The sequence below is a fragment of the Malania oleifera genome, chromosome 6, assembly GCF_029873635.1.
Source record: "Malania oleifera isolate guangnan ecotype guangnan chromosome 6, ASM2987363v1, whole genome shotgun sequence".
Classification (NCBI taxonomy): domain Eukaryota; kingdom Viridiplantae; phylum Streptophyta; class Magnoliopsida; order Santalales; family Ximeniaceae; genus Malania; species Malania oleifera.
In genome coordinates this window covers 26,130,158-26,146,060 of record NC_080422.1, presented here as the reverse complement: position 1 = coordinate 26,146,060, position 15,903 = coordinate 26,130,158, and the positions used below count along the sequence as shown (strand labels likewise).

The 15,903-nt window shown below is 34.3% G+C and overlaps 1 protein-coding gene across 1 annotated transcript in view; it reads right to left on the bottom strand.

Moving 5' to 3' along the window:
- LOC131157630 (signal recognition particle subunit SRP54 2) overlaps window positions 1-15,903 on the bottom strand; it is a 37,470-nt gene that overhangs the window by 2,130 nt on the left and 19,437 nt on the right. Inside the window, exons 3-7 of the mRNA XM_058111931.1 lie at window positions 13,532-13,691; window positions 4,623-4,767; window positions 4,393-4,541; window positions 1,168-1,268; window positions 888-1,045 (exon numbers count right to left, since the gene is read on the bottom strand). Of these exons, the coding sequence (XP_057967914.1) occupies window positions 888-1,045; window positions 1,168-1,268; window positions 4,393-4,541; window positions 4,623-4,767; window positions 13,532-13,691 (713 nt within the window). The remainder of the gene's footprint in view (window positions 1-887; window positions 1,046-1,167; window positions 1,269-4,392; window positions 4,542-4,622; window positions 4,768-13,531; window positions 13,692-15,903) is intronic.

Below are 15,903 nucleotides of genomic sequence, written 5' to 3'. Positions count from 1 at the left end.
GAATTCATTGTCTCTATGCCTCAGTAACTCCATTATTGACTTTCATGCCATTTTCAATTTCACAAGAAGTTTTTTGACAGGCAGATCAGAGTGTTAGAGAGCTTTTACATCATATCAATCTAACTAGTCAGCTGTGAAGCCAATTTCAAACCAAAATTACTTTTTTCAACAGTCTTAAATAATGCGAAGACTCTCAAGCCTTATAACAACCTAAAAAAATTGCCAACGCAGTGGCTAGTTTATAATGCCATAACAGTACACAATATTGTTGGAAAAAGCAATATTAAAAAAAAAATGAATTAAAACATTTCTAGTTGTTAAAGCTAGATATACAATGTTGGCCTACAACCTAATAACTTAGCTTTTAGGTAAGGTACTAATCTAACATGATACCAGAGCAAGATACCAAGAGGTCCTGGGTTCTAGTCTTGTTGCCCAAATTTATTGTATAGTGGTTTAAAAAATTATTATATTCCCTATAATGGGTGTTATCTATCATGTGTGTATCTCTCCACATGCTGTCGAGCTGCACGTGCGGGGGAGTGTTAAAGCTTGATATACATTGTTGGCCCACAACCTAACAGATTAAACTTTTAGGTAAAGTGATAATCTAACAATCGTATGGAGCATAAATATAACAATATTAAGATCATGATGAGTGGAAATTTTCACAGAACTTTTCCAAGAATATTGTCGTGCAAGTGAAGAAATCAAGCTAATAGAAATTTATATAGACATCTGTTCCATTGACAGTGACACAAACAAGAGGTTGCGATTATTGTGCCTAAATGCCAACATCACTGAGAAAATATAGGTTGACAAATATAAGATAATAAAAGCACGCTATTCATAATTTTTTCACAAAGGTAAAGACTTAATTAGCAAACCTGGCCAATTGGACCCATTCTAAGTATGTTCTGAAATTGCTCATACATGATTCTTAGGGTAAAGTTCCCTTCGGTAAGCTTTTGAAGAAGCTCAGGCTGTTGATCCATGGGAACAACTTCATGAATTTTGTCCATGAAACCAGACCAGTCACCCATGCCTGTTGAAAAGAAAAGAAGAAAAAAAAATCCAATGCATGTAACATACCATCCAATGTCAAGTGTCAACTAGGGTTTAGAACATCAAACATAGTAAGAGTGAAGGCTAAAAGAAAATGCACACCCAGGAGACGGCTAACAAATGGTTTAACATCAAAAACTTCAAACTCGTCCATATGCTCTCCAGTTCCAATAAATATGACAGGACTCTTTGTTGCTGCAACACTGCATACGCCAAAAAAAAAAAAAAAAATTAGTAAAACCTTATTAAAGAGCAGTTATTGTTTTTAGCTCCTAATAAATCACTAGACTCAGCTAATTTTTGGAAGCTACAAAATTCCTTAATGCATAATTTCTTTGAAATTTCTTTCTTTTAAAAAAAAATTAAAAAACATTTCTCAAAAGATTTTCAGGACACCAATAGAAAGGAATTTACATTTTAAAACATCTTCATTTTTCTTCTTATTTTTTTTGTAAAAACAAAACAACCTTACATAAAGAATTTTTTTTTTCATCACCTTATTTTTGAATCATTTTTCCAAAATACATTGTAGGTCATCTTTAGGTCTCATCATAACAAGAAACAACCAGAACTTTTTTCATGCAATATGCTAAACAATGTACTAAGAAGTTTACAATGCCACCGTACTTCAAAATATGGAATTCTACATGACCCTCAGACAACCCCATCAGTTCTCTCTTAGCCATGCACAAAAAATAAAATAAATAAAGACGGGGGGATGGGGGGATTTTAAGGCAACTCCATCAACATACAGGTAACATCATTAATAGTCACAATATATCGTTAAATCATGTTTTAAGTGTTAATAAGTAGCTGTGGTCATCATTGGAGATGTTATGTTTCATGATAAGGGTATATTCTTCACTTCCACACATCTGCGTTAAAGGGCACTAGGCACGAAAACATGTTTGGGCTGTACTAAAGTAAAAAAGGGCAGCCCGGTGCACAAAGTTCCCACGTTTGTAAGGTATGGGAAAGGGGCATACCACAATGGTCTATAGTTGGCTACTCCCAGGTCACAACACCGACAACTCTACCATTGTGCCAAGGCTCCCCCTTGGGCTATACAAAAGCCATATGTCAAAAAATTCAGTACAGGATAAAAGACCAGGATACAGAATTCTGGCATCCCCCCCCCCCAAAAAAAAAACCAAGAACTGGACAAGGACACATTCAGCAACAGGAAATTTTTCACCATTTTGGAAAATTTGGAAAGAGTTCTCTGTAGAAATGAAGGGGGGGGGGGGGGGGGAAGGGGAATGGAAGTTCATGCTCAAATATAACTTTTTTCTGAATGAAGAAGTTAGAGAACTAAGGGGTTACTTGGTATCTTTGTCAAAAACTTAAAAAAAATGAAAACCAAGAAAAAACACTAAAATCAGAAACAAAAACCAAAAATAGAATACTGTCAACCTGCTTGGTTATATTCCCCAAACAGAAACAAATTAGGAAAATTTGTCTCTTTAATGATATAGTATAGTCATTAGAATCATATGATTCTCAATTCAAATCATACGGCCCTAATTTGTTTTTTTTACGATATAGTATAGTCGTTAGAATCATATGATTCTCGATTCGAATCATACGGTTCATATGAGAATGGTATAAATCAGTCCAAATCGCATGGGAGAATCGCTAGGCAGTGAGTTGAGGTGAACCACACAATTCACCTGGTGAATTGAATCTAATTGCACAAATTGTTAGATTCGGATGCAAACTCCTCTAAAACCCAACTTAAAGATTTTTAAACTTTTTTCTTTCTCATGGTGGCCTATTATTTGCTATTTACATAAAATAAGTACGTGTCCCTCTTATTTTGCACCTTTCTTTTCTGCCGTTAGATAAGATTAAAAGAAAACCAGAATTAAAGAAGGAAACCAGTCTTGAGAAGAAAACCTAAGTCAACTACATGGGTTGCTTTTGGTCTCCACTCAGGATTTAAAATTTTTTTTTTTCATTAGTTATTAAATTTTAGTATAAATTTTGTTTATGTTTTTTATTAAACACCCTAAAATTCAAATTTTTATTGTTGTTTATTGATTCATTCCATTAAAAACCATTTCATTCAATTTTTATTGATTCCTCTTCTTATTTTTTTATAAAGAAAGCATACGCATGAATTTTTTATTGTTAACCATGTAAACTTACACCATAAAAATGAATTTCAATTTTTCAAAAAGAAATTTTCACAGGTCCTTATCTCACTTCTTGGTGTATCTTGAACTCTTAGATTTAGTGCTTTAGTTTTGAGTCACATAACACATGTTATGGTTTCATAGCTTAACGTCATACTTGATAGAAGTGGAATGGTTAGATAATGGTATGTCTTGTTTATGTGGCTAGTTTTCCTCTTATATCAATATATGCATGAGTTAAATAGATCACGGTAGGATTTAGACCTACAAAATTTGCTTCATATGCAAGCGCCATTCTAATTATTGAAATGGATGATTCACATTACTTGAAATTTCAATGCATTTTACTATTTTACTACTCGTACATATATGTGAGTCATTTGAAATTGATTTTTCAAATTATGTACCAAATCTTACAATTCGATTCAATTCTCGATTCTCTATTCTCAACTCTCAATTCATGAAATTAGGATTTCAATTCACGATTCAAATCTTGATTTGACTATGTGATATAGAAATAAAATAAAATTTAATGTTTTCTAAGGCTCCATGGAAGAAAATATAAAATGTTGGGAGGAGCAGAAAATTATTATACTGTGTAAAGCATTATCTGCATGAAGAAATGGCCATGAATCACTAAGTACTACAGCTGGTAATAGTAATATATATGGGCAAGTTACAGAACTGGAAAATATTTAATAGGGGGCTAGCCTGTGCATATATGAATGTAAAAGAATGCAATGTTCTGCATTGCAAACTATTCACTCTCATACGCATCTATAGATAAATAAAAGGTATCAACCTCAAATCTCTCTTGCAGTACAAATATCTACAAAGATAATGCTATTATTCTTTGACAAACATGTAAAATTAATAAGGCCTCACACTTACCAAGGACTAACTCAATCTGACTCATGCCATTTTTTAATCAACAAAAACTCAAAATTATGCATGAATGCATCTATAGTTTGCTCCAGCACCAGAAGAAATGCATGAATAATCTATAAAATAATACGATTTACAGGATCAAAGCGAAACTATACATAAAATACAACATAATCAATTCCAGATATCAAAACATAGAGAAGCAATTCTAAATTTCAGCAGATAACAGTATAAAATCAAAAGCAATATTCATGGATCCGATAGGAAGCATTGAAATGAAGACCATAAGCATAGCATGAACACTTATGCACTAAGGGCACCACCTCCCTTTGCATGACCATCCATTTTGGTAACAATAACAGCTCCAACCGAAACACTTTGCTTGAAGGCTTGAGCTTGGTCAAATGCAGCCTGACCAATACTGCTGTCCATAACAAATATAACAAGATCTGGTTTCTGGAATATACAATAAAAAGGGATTAGCACCCAAAAACACCAATGACAGCATAGATGGAGGATGGAATGCCAGCACTATACCGTTGCTTCTGAAACGTGACGCATTTCTTCAAAGAGTGCAGCTTCTTGTTTGTGGCGACCACTGGTGTCAACAATTATAAGATCACAGCTTTCCTTCTTAAACCTTTCCACACCTTCAACAGCAATTTTCACAGGATCTGACTCTGTGTAGCCGTACATGGAAAAATGAACTTTCTTTTCTCTAAAGAGCAAAAAGCACACCTAGCTTTGGTGTGCAGAACATTAATGAAAGATTTAAACATACAAAGCAGTACAAACAGAAATGTTTGTTTCTGAGCACATCCACAGTCTAAACAAATTGCAAATTCGTACAAACCTTCTGAAAGATGGTACATTTTTTTTTCCATAATATATTGAATTTTCAACCAAATATTATATCATTATTAAGGGGAAAAAAATATAATGTTATCAGATAGCAATTTTCCCTAGAGTCATTGTTCATCTGCTTCACCAGTGAAAATCTCTTTTAAATTCATAAACACCTCAACATCCCCCCTTTAAATATATTCAAACGCCATTAAACGATCTTCATAGAATATGGAAGAACGCCATAGGGTATGAAATTTCGGAGCACATGCCCAGCCATGATCCTTTTCCTATTCTACAAACCAAAACATCATGTTCTAGGTAACATTGGTGCATCACTCTACACTTCTTGATAAACCCTCTTATCTTCATCATTCTTCCCGTTGTGCCATGAGCAAGAAAATGACAAGCCGTAAATGGTTAATCAAAATCAACATGAATTTGACTCTCCAAATAAGTGCTCTCTCTCCCATGATGAGTAGTTCACCTCTAATTTTTCAATTTGTCTCTCAAGACTCATTGGTGATTCTACAAGAGATTTTTTTTTTCCCAAATAAGCGATCCTTCTTGTGGTAAAAAAAGCCAAACTCAATATTATTTTGAAGATGATTTTCCATTTTCTTGGCTTGATGATCACCTTAGCACTTCAGGTCTAAAGAAAACCAAGATATTAACATATTAAAAAATGAACCAAGTTAATTGAGTTCACATTAATATTTGCATGGCTAAAAGACCATTTGAGAATGAATGACCAGTTCAAGATTACCTTGAAGTTATAAACCACCTTAAAGCAACCTAATAGTCACCCATGAAAAATTCACATCATCTACATGTTCCACATTATTCAACCTTGCGTGGTGAAAACTGACTTGTGAAATGGCTTCCGAAAACTGCAGTCCTTCAACAGTTCTATTGTAATGAAATTATAAATTTCACTGTTAGCCTAATCTTTCATTAGTTCCTATCAAGTTAGTCTGGTGTTTTTTTTTTTTCCCATAATTTTGATTGTTTTGCTCAGAAATCTTCAAATGGTACTGAGTTTTATATATAAAAAATAAAAAATTAACCATCAAATAGAGAAGAGAGCGAAGGATGAGACTGCTTCACTAAGATTCCACCACAGATTGTGTTCTAACTTATAATGGTAAATACATCATGTGCATTGCAAGTGGATAATCATGAATTGCATTTAAATATTTTATAATGCAATTTAAATTTATTTTAAATAAATTGATTTTGATTATTATAATTACATTTATAAATTAGTGTATGAATATTCAAATTCATTCACAAAAAATTTATATTTTCTTTATGATTATAAATGTTGGCCTTACAAGGCTTAACATCCTATTTTGATGCTAACAAACAAGTGGAACTTAACATATTTGGTTGAGTCATGATATTTCAGATCTCACATATGTGAAAGCAAGGTCAAGTATTCACAAGGATCAATTGAAGCTTATATTCCAAAGGAACATTATCATATGAAGCTTAAAGAATACTTAAAGGCATGGATGATATATTAAAGCTTGACAACTATGAGAGGATGAACTTGATATTAAAGCTTGAAGAAAGGGCCAAGACAAAGCATGAAAACTTAAGTGTTTAAGAATGTCAAAAAATCTAGGAAGTCTTTTTGTAAGTACTTCATTCGATTTCAATATGGATACAAGAAGCTCTTAGGAAAATTACTTGGACCTAGATACCTTTTAAAATACTTGGAAAATGTTTTTATAAGGTCATAAGTTATTTCAAAAAGATTAAAATTGTTTTTGAAATTAAAAGCACTAAAACAGGATTTTTCCAAATTCTGTTAATTTTTCTACATCCACATTGATGAGCATTTTTCTCTATCATAAACTCATTATTTCAAAAAGTGTTCAACATGGAAGTTGTAGGATTTTCTCTTACCTTTATTTTGACACCAAGAACGTCAAAATTAGAGTTACATAGAAAAAGTTATGATCAAAATACTGAAGCGGGGTCGAAGCTGTCAGCACCTCAGCAAATTGTCTGGTCAGCCAACTGACCAAAATGACATGCGTTCAGTCAGCCGACTGACCAGTTAACAGAATTAATCTTTTGGAGACAGAAAGGTCTCAATCGCCTGTCCAGCCAACTGACCCTGTATAAACACCCACCCAGTCACCTAGTCAGCCAATTGACCCTACGAAAATTTAAATTTTGAACTTTAACGGAAAAATTCTAAAAATTAGTTTTTTAAATCCAAATGTTATAAAAACTTGGGAGACACTCCAAGTAACTTGGGAGACAAGAAAACTCACTCTATAAATACATGGTTTTGCAAATTAAATTACACCAAGCAATTGAAAATCAATTCTCAAAGTTGAAACTCTCATACTCTTAAAAGCTCTCATACTCTCATCTTTGCACATCTGAATTGCTGAGATTTTTTTTGGAAGCAACTGATCAATCCTTCTCTGTGTTTCTGAATTGTTGATTCTCATCTAGAAGGAAAACTTGGTGAAATCTCTTGTGAACTTCAATTGCGTTTCATATTGATATTTTGAATTGAAGTATATTAGTTTTCAATTGTACTAATCAGCTCTTTGTGAGAGCACTCTTTGTACACATCTATTTATTGTATCTCTCATAGATTGTGACGATTTCAGGATTGTTAGATCGTTCGCTAAGCGAGGGATAATCGCTTAGAGAGGTGCTACTCTAACCTAATTGAAGGAGTGACCGAACGAGAGTATATCGTTTGGAGAGGATGGCTTTAGCCTACTGAAGGAGTGTGTAAACGGTGTTATTCCACCCGACAAAGGAACTGGTTTTAGTGAATCCATTGGTGGTTTGCCAAAGGTGAGGATGTAGGCTGGGTATAAGCTCAATCTCGTAAAAACCGTGGTCTCACTCTCTCTTTCCCTTACTCTCTTTACTTACAACATATACGAACTGCGTGGATGTTTTAAATTCCTTAATCATAAACACTACATGGATTTGACATTAAGTAAACTTAAGCTTAATTTGTTTTTGGAATTGCGGAAACCGAAAGGGAGTACGTTGGTTGATCCATTATTTGCGGAAACCATAAGGGAGTACGTTGATTGGTGAAACACTCAAAGACTCTTTAAACTGAAAGTTTATTTAATGTCTAAGATTTTGGAAAGAGTATTGGATTTTATATTGCACCTCATTTTAAGAAAGCAAATTCATTAACTACAGGGCTGCAAACAAGCACAAGTTGAATCTTCTATCTTAGTTTGAATATTGTGGATGATTGGAAAATTGATTGGTTGATTGATTGGTTAACTATTTTGTTGGTTGTGGATTGAATTTTGTTTTTAAGTATTTATTATTTTAATAAATCAACAAGAAGTAAAGAATTCATTAAAACAATAAAAGGAAGCTAAGGGTTCTTGAAAAGAATTAATAGAAAATTTTTAAATCCAATTCACCCCCCCTCTTGGGACTACACCTTAGTTTTCAATAAAATATATGCATGGGCATGAGCATGGACATGTACACAGGGTACTGCCATGATACACAATAGTGATACAAGGACAAAATAAATCATAAAATACAAGAAATGACACAAGAAGGGCATACTAAATAAAATTACATAATATTATATTTAATATATTATGCATGATGAATATCGAAAGCATTATTTTCTAAATGATTTTTTTTGGCATGTTTGTGACAATACATCTTTCACTTAATCATATGTCAACAATGTATATATAGAAAGGGATCTATATTCTATATGTAGAATTTAACATTTTTATGCACAATATTTTTAAATATCAATAATTAAATATGCATTTAAATATTTTAAATTGTTACTTGTCAACTAATGTCTATGCTCCTTTTTGTTAAGGTTATTAGTGAATTTTTTCTAATACAAAGTAGATTAAACTTTTGTAATCTAAACGGCACTTCTAAATATATTATTTTATTATCAATATTTATTATTGTTTATTTGAATGGTATAAAAATTTTGTCTATGTGAGATTTCAAGTGAGAAATGAAGCCAACATTAATTTTTGGCATCATGGTTGGCATGAATCATGACAACAGGAACTTTAGAGCTATCCTTCCTTCCATCTACAATTTGGCTTGTGACAACACTGACAAGGATGCCTCATCAACCATCATCTCCAAATCTCAGATCAGGGGATTTTATGGAATATTCCTTTTACTAGGAAAGTGGCAGATTGGGAAGTGCATGCACTCTTTGACTTTTACAACAATCTCAATAATTTCTAGTACCACATTCCCAATGATCCAAAATGGGCTTTGGACAAAATGGTGTATTCACGAGCAGATCTTTCTACAAGAAGCTCTCTATTATGGGAATAAATTGCAGCACTCCCCATGGAATCATATTTGGAAGACAGCAGACTGTTCAAAGGTCACCTATTTTGTTTAGGAGTCTACACATGGAATAATTCTAACAATAAACAATCTGCAGAAAAGGGAGCTAACAGTAACCAATAGATGTTTTCTTTGTATGGCTGATGCAGAACCAGTCAACCACATCCTTCTCCACTTCCCCTGGACAAGAAATCTACAGAACATGGCTCTGTCCTTGATTGATATCAGTGGGATACTGCAAATTCCTTAAATGCGGAGATTTGGGGTTGGAAAGGCATTAGAGCCACCAAGGAGAAGCATTGGGCTTTCAATCTCATTCCTCCCACCATCTTTTTGTGTGCATGGAAAGAAAGGAGTAAAAGATTAATTATAAGGGTGGTAAGCATGTTATATTATGAAGATTATCAGCTTGAATATGAGTGGTTTAGGGGGAGTTAGGAAAAGGAGTCCATAAAGGAAGTGTTATCTAAGTACTCCATGGGCATTATCCTTATTCAGGAAACGAAACTGGAGATGATTGATCAATGGATCATTAGGAGTATTTGTGGTGGACATTGTCCTATTAAAGTGCCTGCTGATCGAGTTAGGGAGCGGTCATCTGTTGTCGGGTGTGGTATATTGGAGTGGCCTGTGACTTATCTAAGGGTCCTGTTGGGGGGCAATCCTAGATGTGCGGAACTTTGGAATCTGATAGTGGAGAGAGTGGCTGAGAGGCTTGACATTTGGAAGGAGGCTCTTTTTTCCTTTGGGGGAAGAATCACCGTCATCTAGACGTGCTTACTAGTATCCCACTATATTATTTGTTGTTTTTAGGATCTAGTCAGAATTGCCAAGAAGATTGAGAAAATCATGAGAAATTTCTTGTGGTCCGGAGTTGGGGGTTTTAGGGATTATTTAGCAAGGTGGGATGGTAGGTCTAAATTGGAGCGAAGGTTGGGTCTAAAAAATTTGGTGTCTAAAAACATTGCCCTTTTAGGTAAGTGATTATCCCCTAGAAGATCACTCCCCTTGGCATAGGGTGATTAGAAGCAAGTATGGGGTCGGTGAGAATGGGTGGGGTACCAATATTAGTTTGTGATGTTTATCGGAGAGCCCACGGACATCAATTTCTCAAATTTATCCCTTGTTTACGCCTCACATTAAATTTGTTGCGGGGATCGGCTCTCAGATTCAATTTTGGAAAGATCCGTGGTTGGGGAATGATATTTTAGCCACATCTTGAGCTCAGGGCAAGATAGTATTATTTCTTCCTTTTTGGTTGACTCGGGTAGCCCTCTGGTTTCATTTTTCATTTCAGAAGATCCCTTAACAATAGAGAACTGTTGGAACTTTCATCGTTGTTGTTATTGAACAACTGTCATCTTTCTTCATGGGTTTGAGATCATTCGGGAGTGTGTTCATGTAAATCTTTTTTTGAATTTTTGACCCGTTACAATTCCTGTGTTTCCCTTTATTTATTTATTTGGAAGGCAAAAGCTTCCCCAAAAGTTAAGGCTTTCATATGGTTGATAGTGCTAAATACAATCAACACTAATAATAACTGTGGATCAGGAGACCTTTCAAGGCCTTATCTCTGGATTCTTGCCTGCTATGCTATTTGAATTCTGAAACAGTATCTCATCTATTTTTACACTTTGTCGTGCTTGGAGAATCTGGAATAATTTATTTGTGTGATGGCAGAATCTTTGGTCTGCCCGACATTGGAATAATAGTATTCTATTTCATTTGAGGGGTTTGGTAGAAAGAAGCAGAGGGTTTCACTTTGGAAATGCAGTATTTTTGCAGTGTTTTGGGGATTATAGTTGGAGCATAATGGATTTTTTCAGGGAGGAAACTGAATTGGCAGCTGGCTTCGGAGAAGGTTCATTACAAGGCTTCTTTATGGTGTGTTGGGTTCGGTTGCTTTAGCGAAGTTCATTTTGGAGATTCAGCGAGAATGGAGGAATCTCATTCTCTGAACTTTTTTTTTTTTTTTTTAGTTTTTTGTTTTATTAGTTTATTTTTTCTGGGTTTCTCCAGAATTTTGACGGGAGAATTATTTCAATAGAGGGGTTTGGTAGAAGGAGAGGGTTGCACTTTGGAAATATGGTGTTTTTACAGTGTTGTGCGGATTATAGTTGGAGCATAATGGATTTTTCCAGGGAGGAAATTGAATTGGCAGCTGGCTTGGGAGAACGTTCATTAGCTGGATCTTTTATGATCTGTTGGGTTTGGTTGCTTTAAGGGAGTTAATTTTTTGGAGGTTCAGACTCTGAATTTTAGGGTTTTTTTTTTTCATTTTTTGTTTTATTAGTTTATTTTTTCTGGATTCTCCAGAATTTTGGCTGGAGAAGTCTTTTTCTCCTTTTTGGAAATTCTCCTCTTATTGATCGAATCTCTTCTTTTGTTATTGAAAAAACCGTGGGGGGTGGGAAGATTCAATTACTTCGCTTCAGATTTGCAAAGAGTTGTGGATTACTGGTGTTTCAACCCAGCGAAATGGGCAAATTGTGAATGATCATAACGTAATTCTTTATGTTTGTAACACTCTTCAACATGGACTGAGTTTCTGCACCTCAGGTTGGCATCTCATGCCTAGATAACAAAAGTTTCTCTTAATCAGAAATAAACAAATAAATATATAAAAATTTGGTTGAACTTCATTAATTTTAGAAGTAGTTTCTCCTACTTTTACAAGATGAGATATTTGTGTCCACAAAATGATTTATGCTATCCATAATTTTATATACAATATATATTTGGCAGAATTTCATTATCTTTAGAATATATCGACATATTTTTAAAAGATAAAGGTATTTTTGTCCATAAAACGATTTAATAATTCATACTTTTACATATATTATGAAAAAATTAGCTTATATTATGAAAATACAGAAACAACCACTTTAGCCCATTATATTGTCCACAATAGTGAAACTAAGCGCATAGACCATAGAGCAGTAAATGGTTGCTTGATTGGAGAAATAATGTTGTCTCAGTCACGCATGTGTTTTGGGAAGAATGGACGCCACTGGGAAGATGGTTGCGTCTTGAATAGAGATTGAATGCACAGGTATGGGTCAAAAATGGCTTGTGTCATCAATGACCTGTTACCCATTTATGACCTATTTATATGAAATGATTTGACTCATTTATGACCCTACTCATTTAAATATGGGTTTGACCCATTTACCCCTCTAACTTTAAACTGAAGATGTTTCACATTTTTCTACTGGCAGGCAGGTCCATGTAAAACACTCGTCTTCCAAAACAAAATCATATTGATAATAAAAAGACACCAAAGTGCATGTTACTAGTATAAAACTAAGCAAGAACAATTCTTGCAGTTAAGATATTGGAATCGATTGCAACTTGCAAAAGGCAGGGTCTCCCAAAGCAAAAATAAATAAATAAATAGAAAGGAACCCAGCTACCCATACTGTGGACAAAAAATTCAGTCAAGTAACAATTGCAAAAATCCAGTGCAATTACCACAAATTCTGAACTTCTAATGAAAGAGAGGGAAAAAACCAAAATTTCAGCAGTTTAAAGTCCCCATAAAACAAGGAGTCAAACATGAGCTAAAATGGAACTAAGAGTTAACCCATCCCTGATCATTGGAAGCATCCCTTGATTTGAAAATGGGTGGTGGCTTGAGCCCATTTCAACCCATTTAGTTACTGAGTTAAAATGAGTGACCCATTTATCACACATTTAAATAAAAATGTTCACACACCCGCATTTTATTTAGGATGGGAATGTGTAAACATTGACACCCCTACTCTTGAATAAAGCTGCTAGGAAAACATCTTCAAGAGAACTGTCAAAGGCATGATTTAGGAATATCCCAGAATTTAAAGTTTTAGATGCATTTACTCGGTTTTCCTTTATATCCTGCACAAAGGTTCCTCACTTAGTCACTTGGTCAAATATATGACTGCTTATCATGGAACTCTCCCTACTATTACCTCCTTTTTAAAAAAATGATAAAAGATCAAAAGAAGACCTCAAACTCAAAACACAGCTCCATGTGACTACACAACCTCCTCCGGTCTATGTTACACCTATTTCCAAACCACAATTAACAACTTGCGGGATCAAAACTTACACCATTCTCAATCAACATGACTTATGAAGATTCAAATAGTGTATAGCACAGGAAGACATTTTTTATTGAGAAGGAAGAGATTTTATAAGGAGAACAAGTAGTGTATAGGAAGACATAATAACCAGCAGAATGAAAATAAATAATGCAGCCAAAAGAACAGGTAAGGAAAAAAAAGGAGTACCTTCCATAGAAAGGAATCTTAGCTTTAGTGGCATTTTGCTTTAGCTGGTCAAAAGCACCAGCTCTGAATGTATCTGCACACACCAGTGCAGGTTTCCAACCCTTCTTCTGATGATAGTATGCATATTTTGTACACGTTGTGGTTTTGCCAGACCCTGTCATGTTTGATAAATGGATAAGCATTGAACAAATCAAAATCACAAAGTGCATTAAAAAAATAAAGAAACATTAAAAAGGCAAAAATGCAGCAAACTTGGACTCTTTTTTATAGAAAGTGAAATTTATTAAGGAAATAAACCAAGAAACACGAATAAAAACAAATAAAAACTAACAAAGCCAAGCCTTCCAATTTCATTGAATATCAGTGCAAACCTTTAAATCTCTTGACATGGAATACCAAATGAAGCATAAAACATCATCTTTCTAATAAAAACTAACAAAGCCAACCTTCCAATTTCTTTAAATCTCTTGATATGGAAGACCAAATAAAGCATAAAACATCATCTTCCAAATAATAGCTGAATATGGAAGTAACATCCTAGAAAATTCTAGCATTTCTGTACAACAAATATTCAAACTGCCACCAATATAGCACTTTGTCAAAGAACCCTACTATCTTTGCCAAATCAAAATGCCAAAACTTATTAATAAACAAATCTTTAGGAAAATCCATGACTTAGGCTCTGTGTGCCTTTCAGAAGATCACAACCAAGATGCCTTAAGCCCCACTAGGTGGGGTCGGCTACATTACACATGGACAATTTCCTATGACAATTTGACGGCTGTTAAATCCTTTTTCACTATCTCACTCCAAATTAGTTTAGGTTTACCCTTTACCACTTCTGTTGCCACTGAAGGTAACTAGCTCACTCCTCACTACTGCACTATCTGGCTCACATTGTAGAAGACCAAACCATCTAAGCGGTCCCTCCCTTGCCTTTTCTCATGCTATGCCTAAATTATCGCAGATATGTTCATTTCTTAATTCATTCCTTAATTGATCTTTTACCATTATATCACTCATCCACTTTAACATTCTCATTTCAACAACTTCTATTCTTCGAATACGCTGTTTCTTAGTTGCCTAACATTCTAATCAATATACCATAGCTGGTATTCTAGTTGTCCCATAAAACACAACTGCAACATGCCCGAAACACTTAATTCATTTTACTCAACCTGCTGTAACTCTATGTATACAGCTTCTTCAATTTCTCTTTCAACTTACATAATGGATACAAGCTATCAAAATATACTAGGGCTATTAATTTAGTGACCATCAATTTAATCTTTTCTCCAATATTCCTCCTACCATGAATGAAATTGCATTTCATATACTTTTGTCTTATTTCTACTTATCCTAAAATCTCTAGATTCTAAAGCTTCTCTCCACAATTCTAACTTAGGTTCCATTCCACCCCTAATTTCATCAATCAAGACAATATCATTCACAAACAACATACATCACGGAACCTCATTTTGGATACTCTAAGTTTGTTCATCTATCATGAATGCAAAAAGATAAAGGATCAAAGCAAATCCTTGATGTACACTTATTGTGATTGAAAGTTTTCTAGAGATTTTGATGTGAAAATTGATATCCAGAATTTGAAGGAAGAGTGCAATCTAACGATTTCGTTGATTGGTTTCAAATTGTTGAGAGGGTCTTCGATTTCTAGTAGTGCTTGAACAAATGCAAAGTGAAGCCAGTTACTTTAAAACTCAAAAAAATATGCTTCTTTAAGGTGAGAAAGACTCAAGAAGCAAAGATCTCATCAAGGAAGAAACAAGATCTAATCCAGAATCTGCTTCTCACCTTTTTTTGCATTGCCTCCTTTTCTTGGAGGGTATGGAACAACCATTTTGGTTTATTTGGAGAGAGTTGGGTCATGGGTGTATCCAGAATCGGTGAAATATTTGTCAGCTTATCAATTTTTTTAGGTTTTGGAAGGAATAAAGATGCTTTGGTATTGTGGAGGAGGACAATTTTTGCAGCTTTGTGGTGGATTTGGTTAGAGCAGAATGCTCGTATTTTTGCGGTGAAGAAGATATAAGGATGGAAACAAATGTCTCCAGTAATGCTTTGGGATAGAATTCAGTATTTGGCGTCTTTGTGGGTTTTTGCAGCTAGGTGTTTCAAAGAGTTGTCGTTTCTGATTTACAGTATGATCGGTTGGCTGCGTTCTTTTTTTATTTATCTTGATTTTGTTTTGTATTTCGTAAGGAGGATTACTCATGCTCCTTGTTGTTGCTATAAAAGAAAGCACCTCTTCTTCTTCTTCTTCTTAATAAATCATTTTTTTCATTAAAAAATAAATAAATAAATAAATAAAGAAGCAAGATAAAGTCATGAGAGAAAAATAAAAA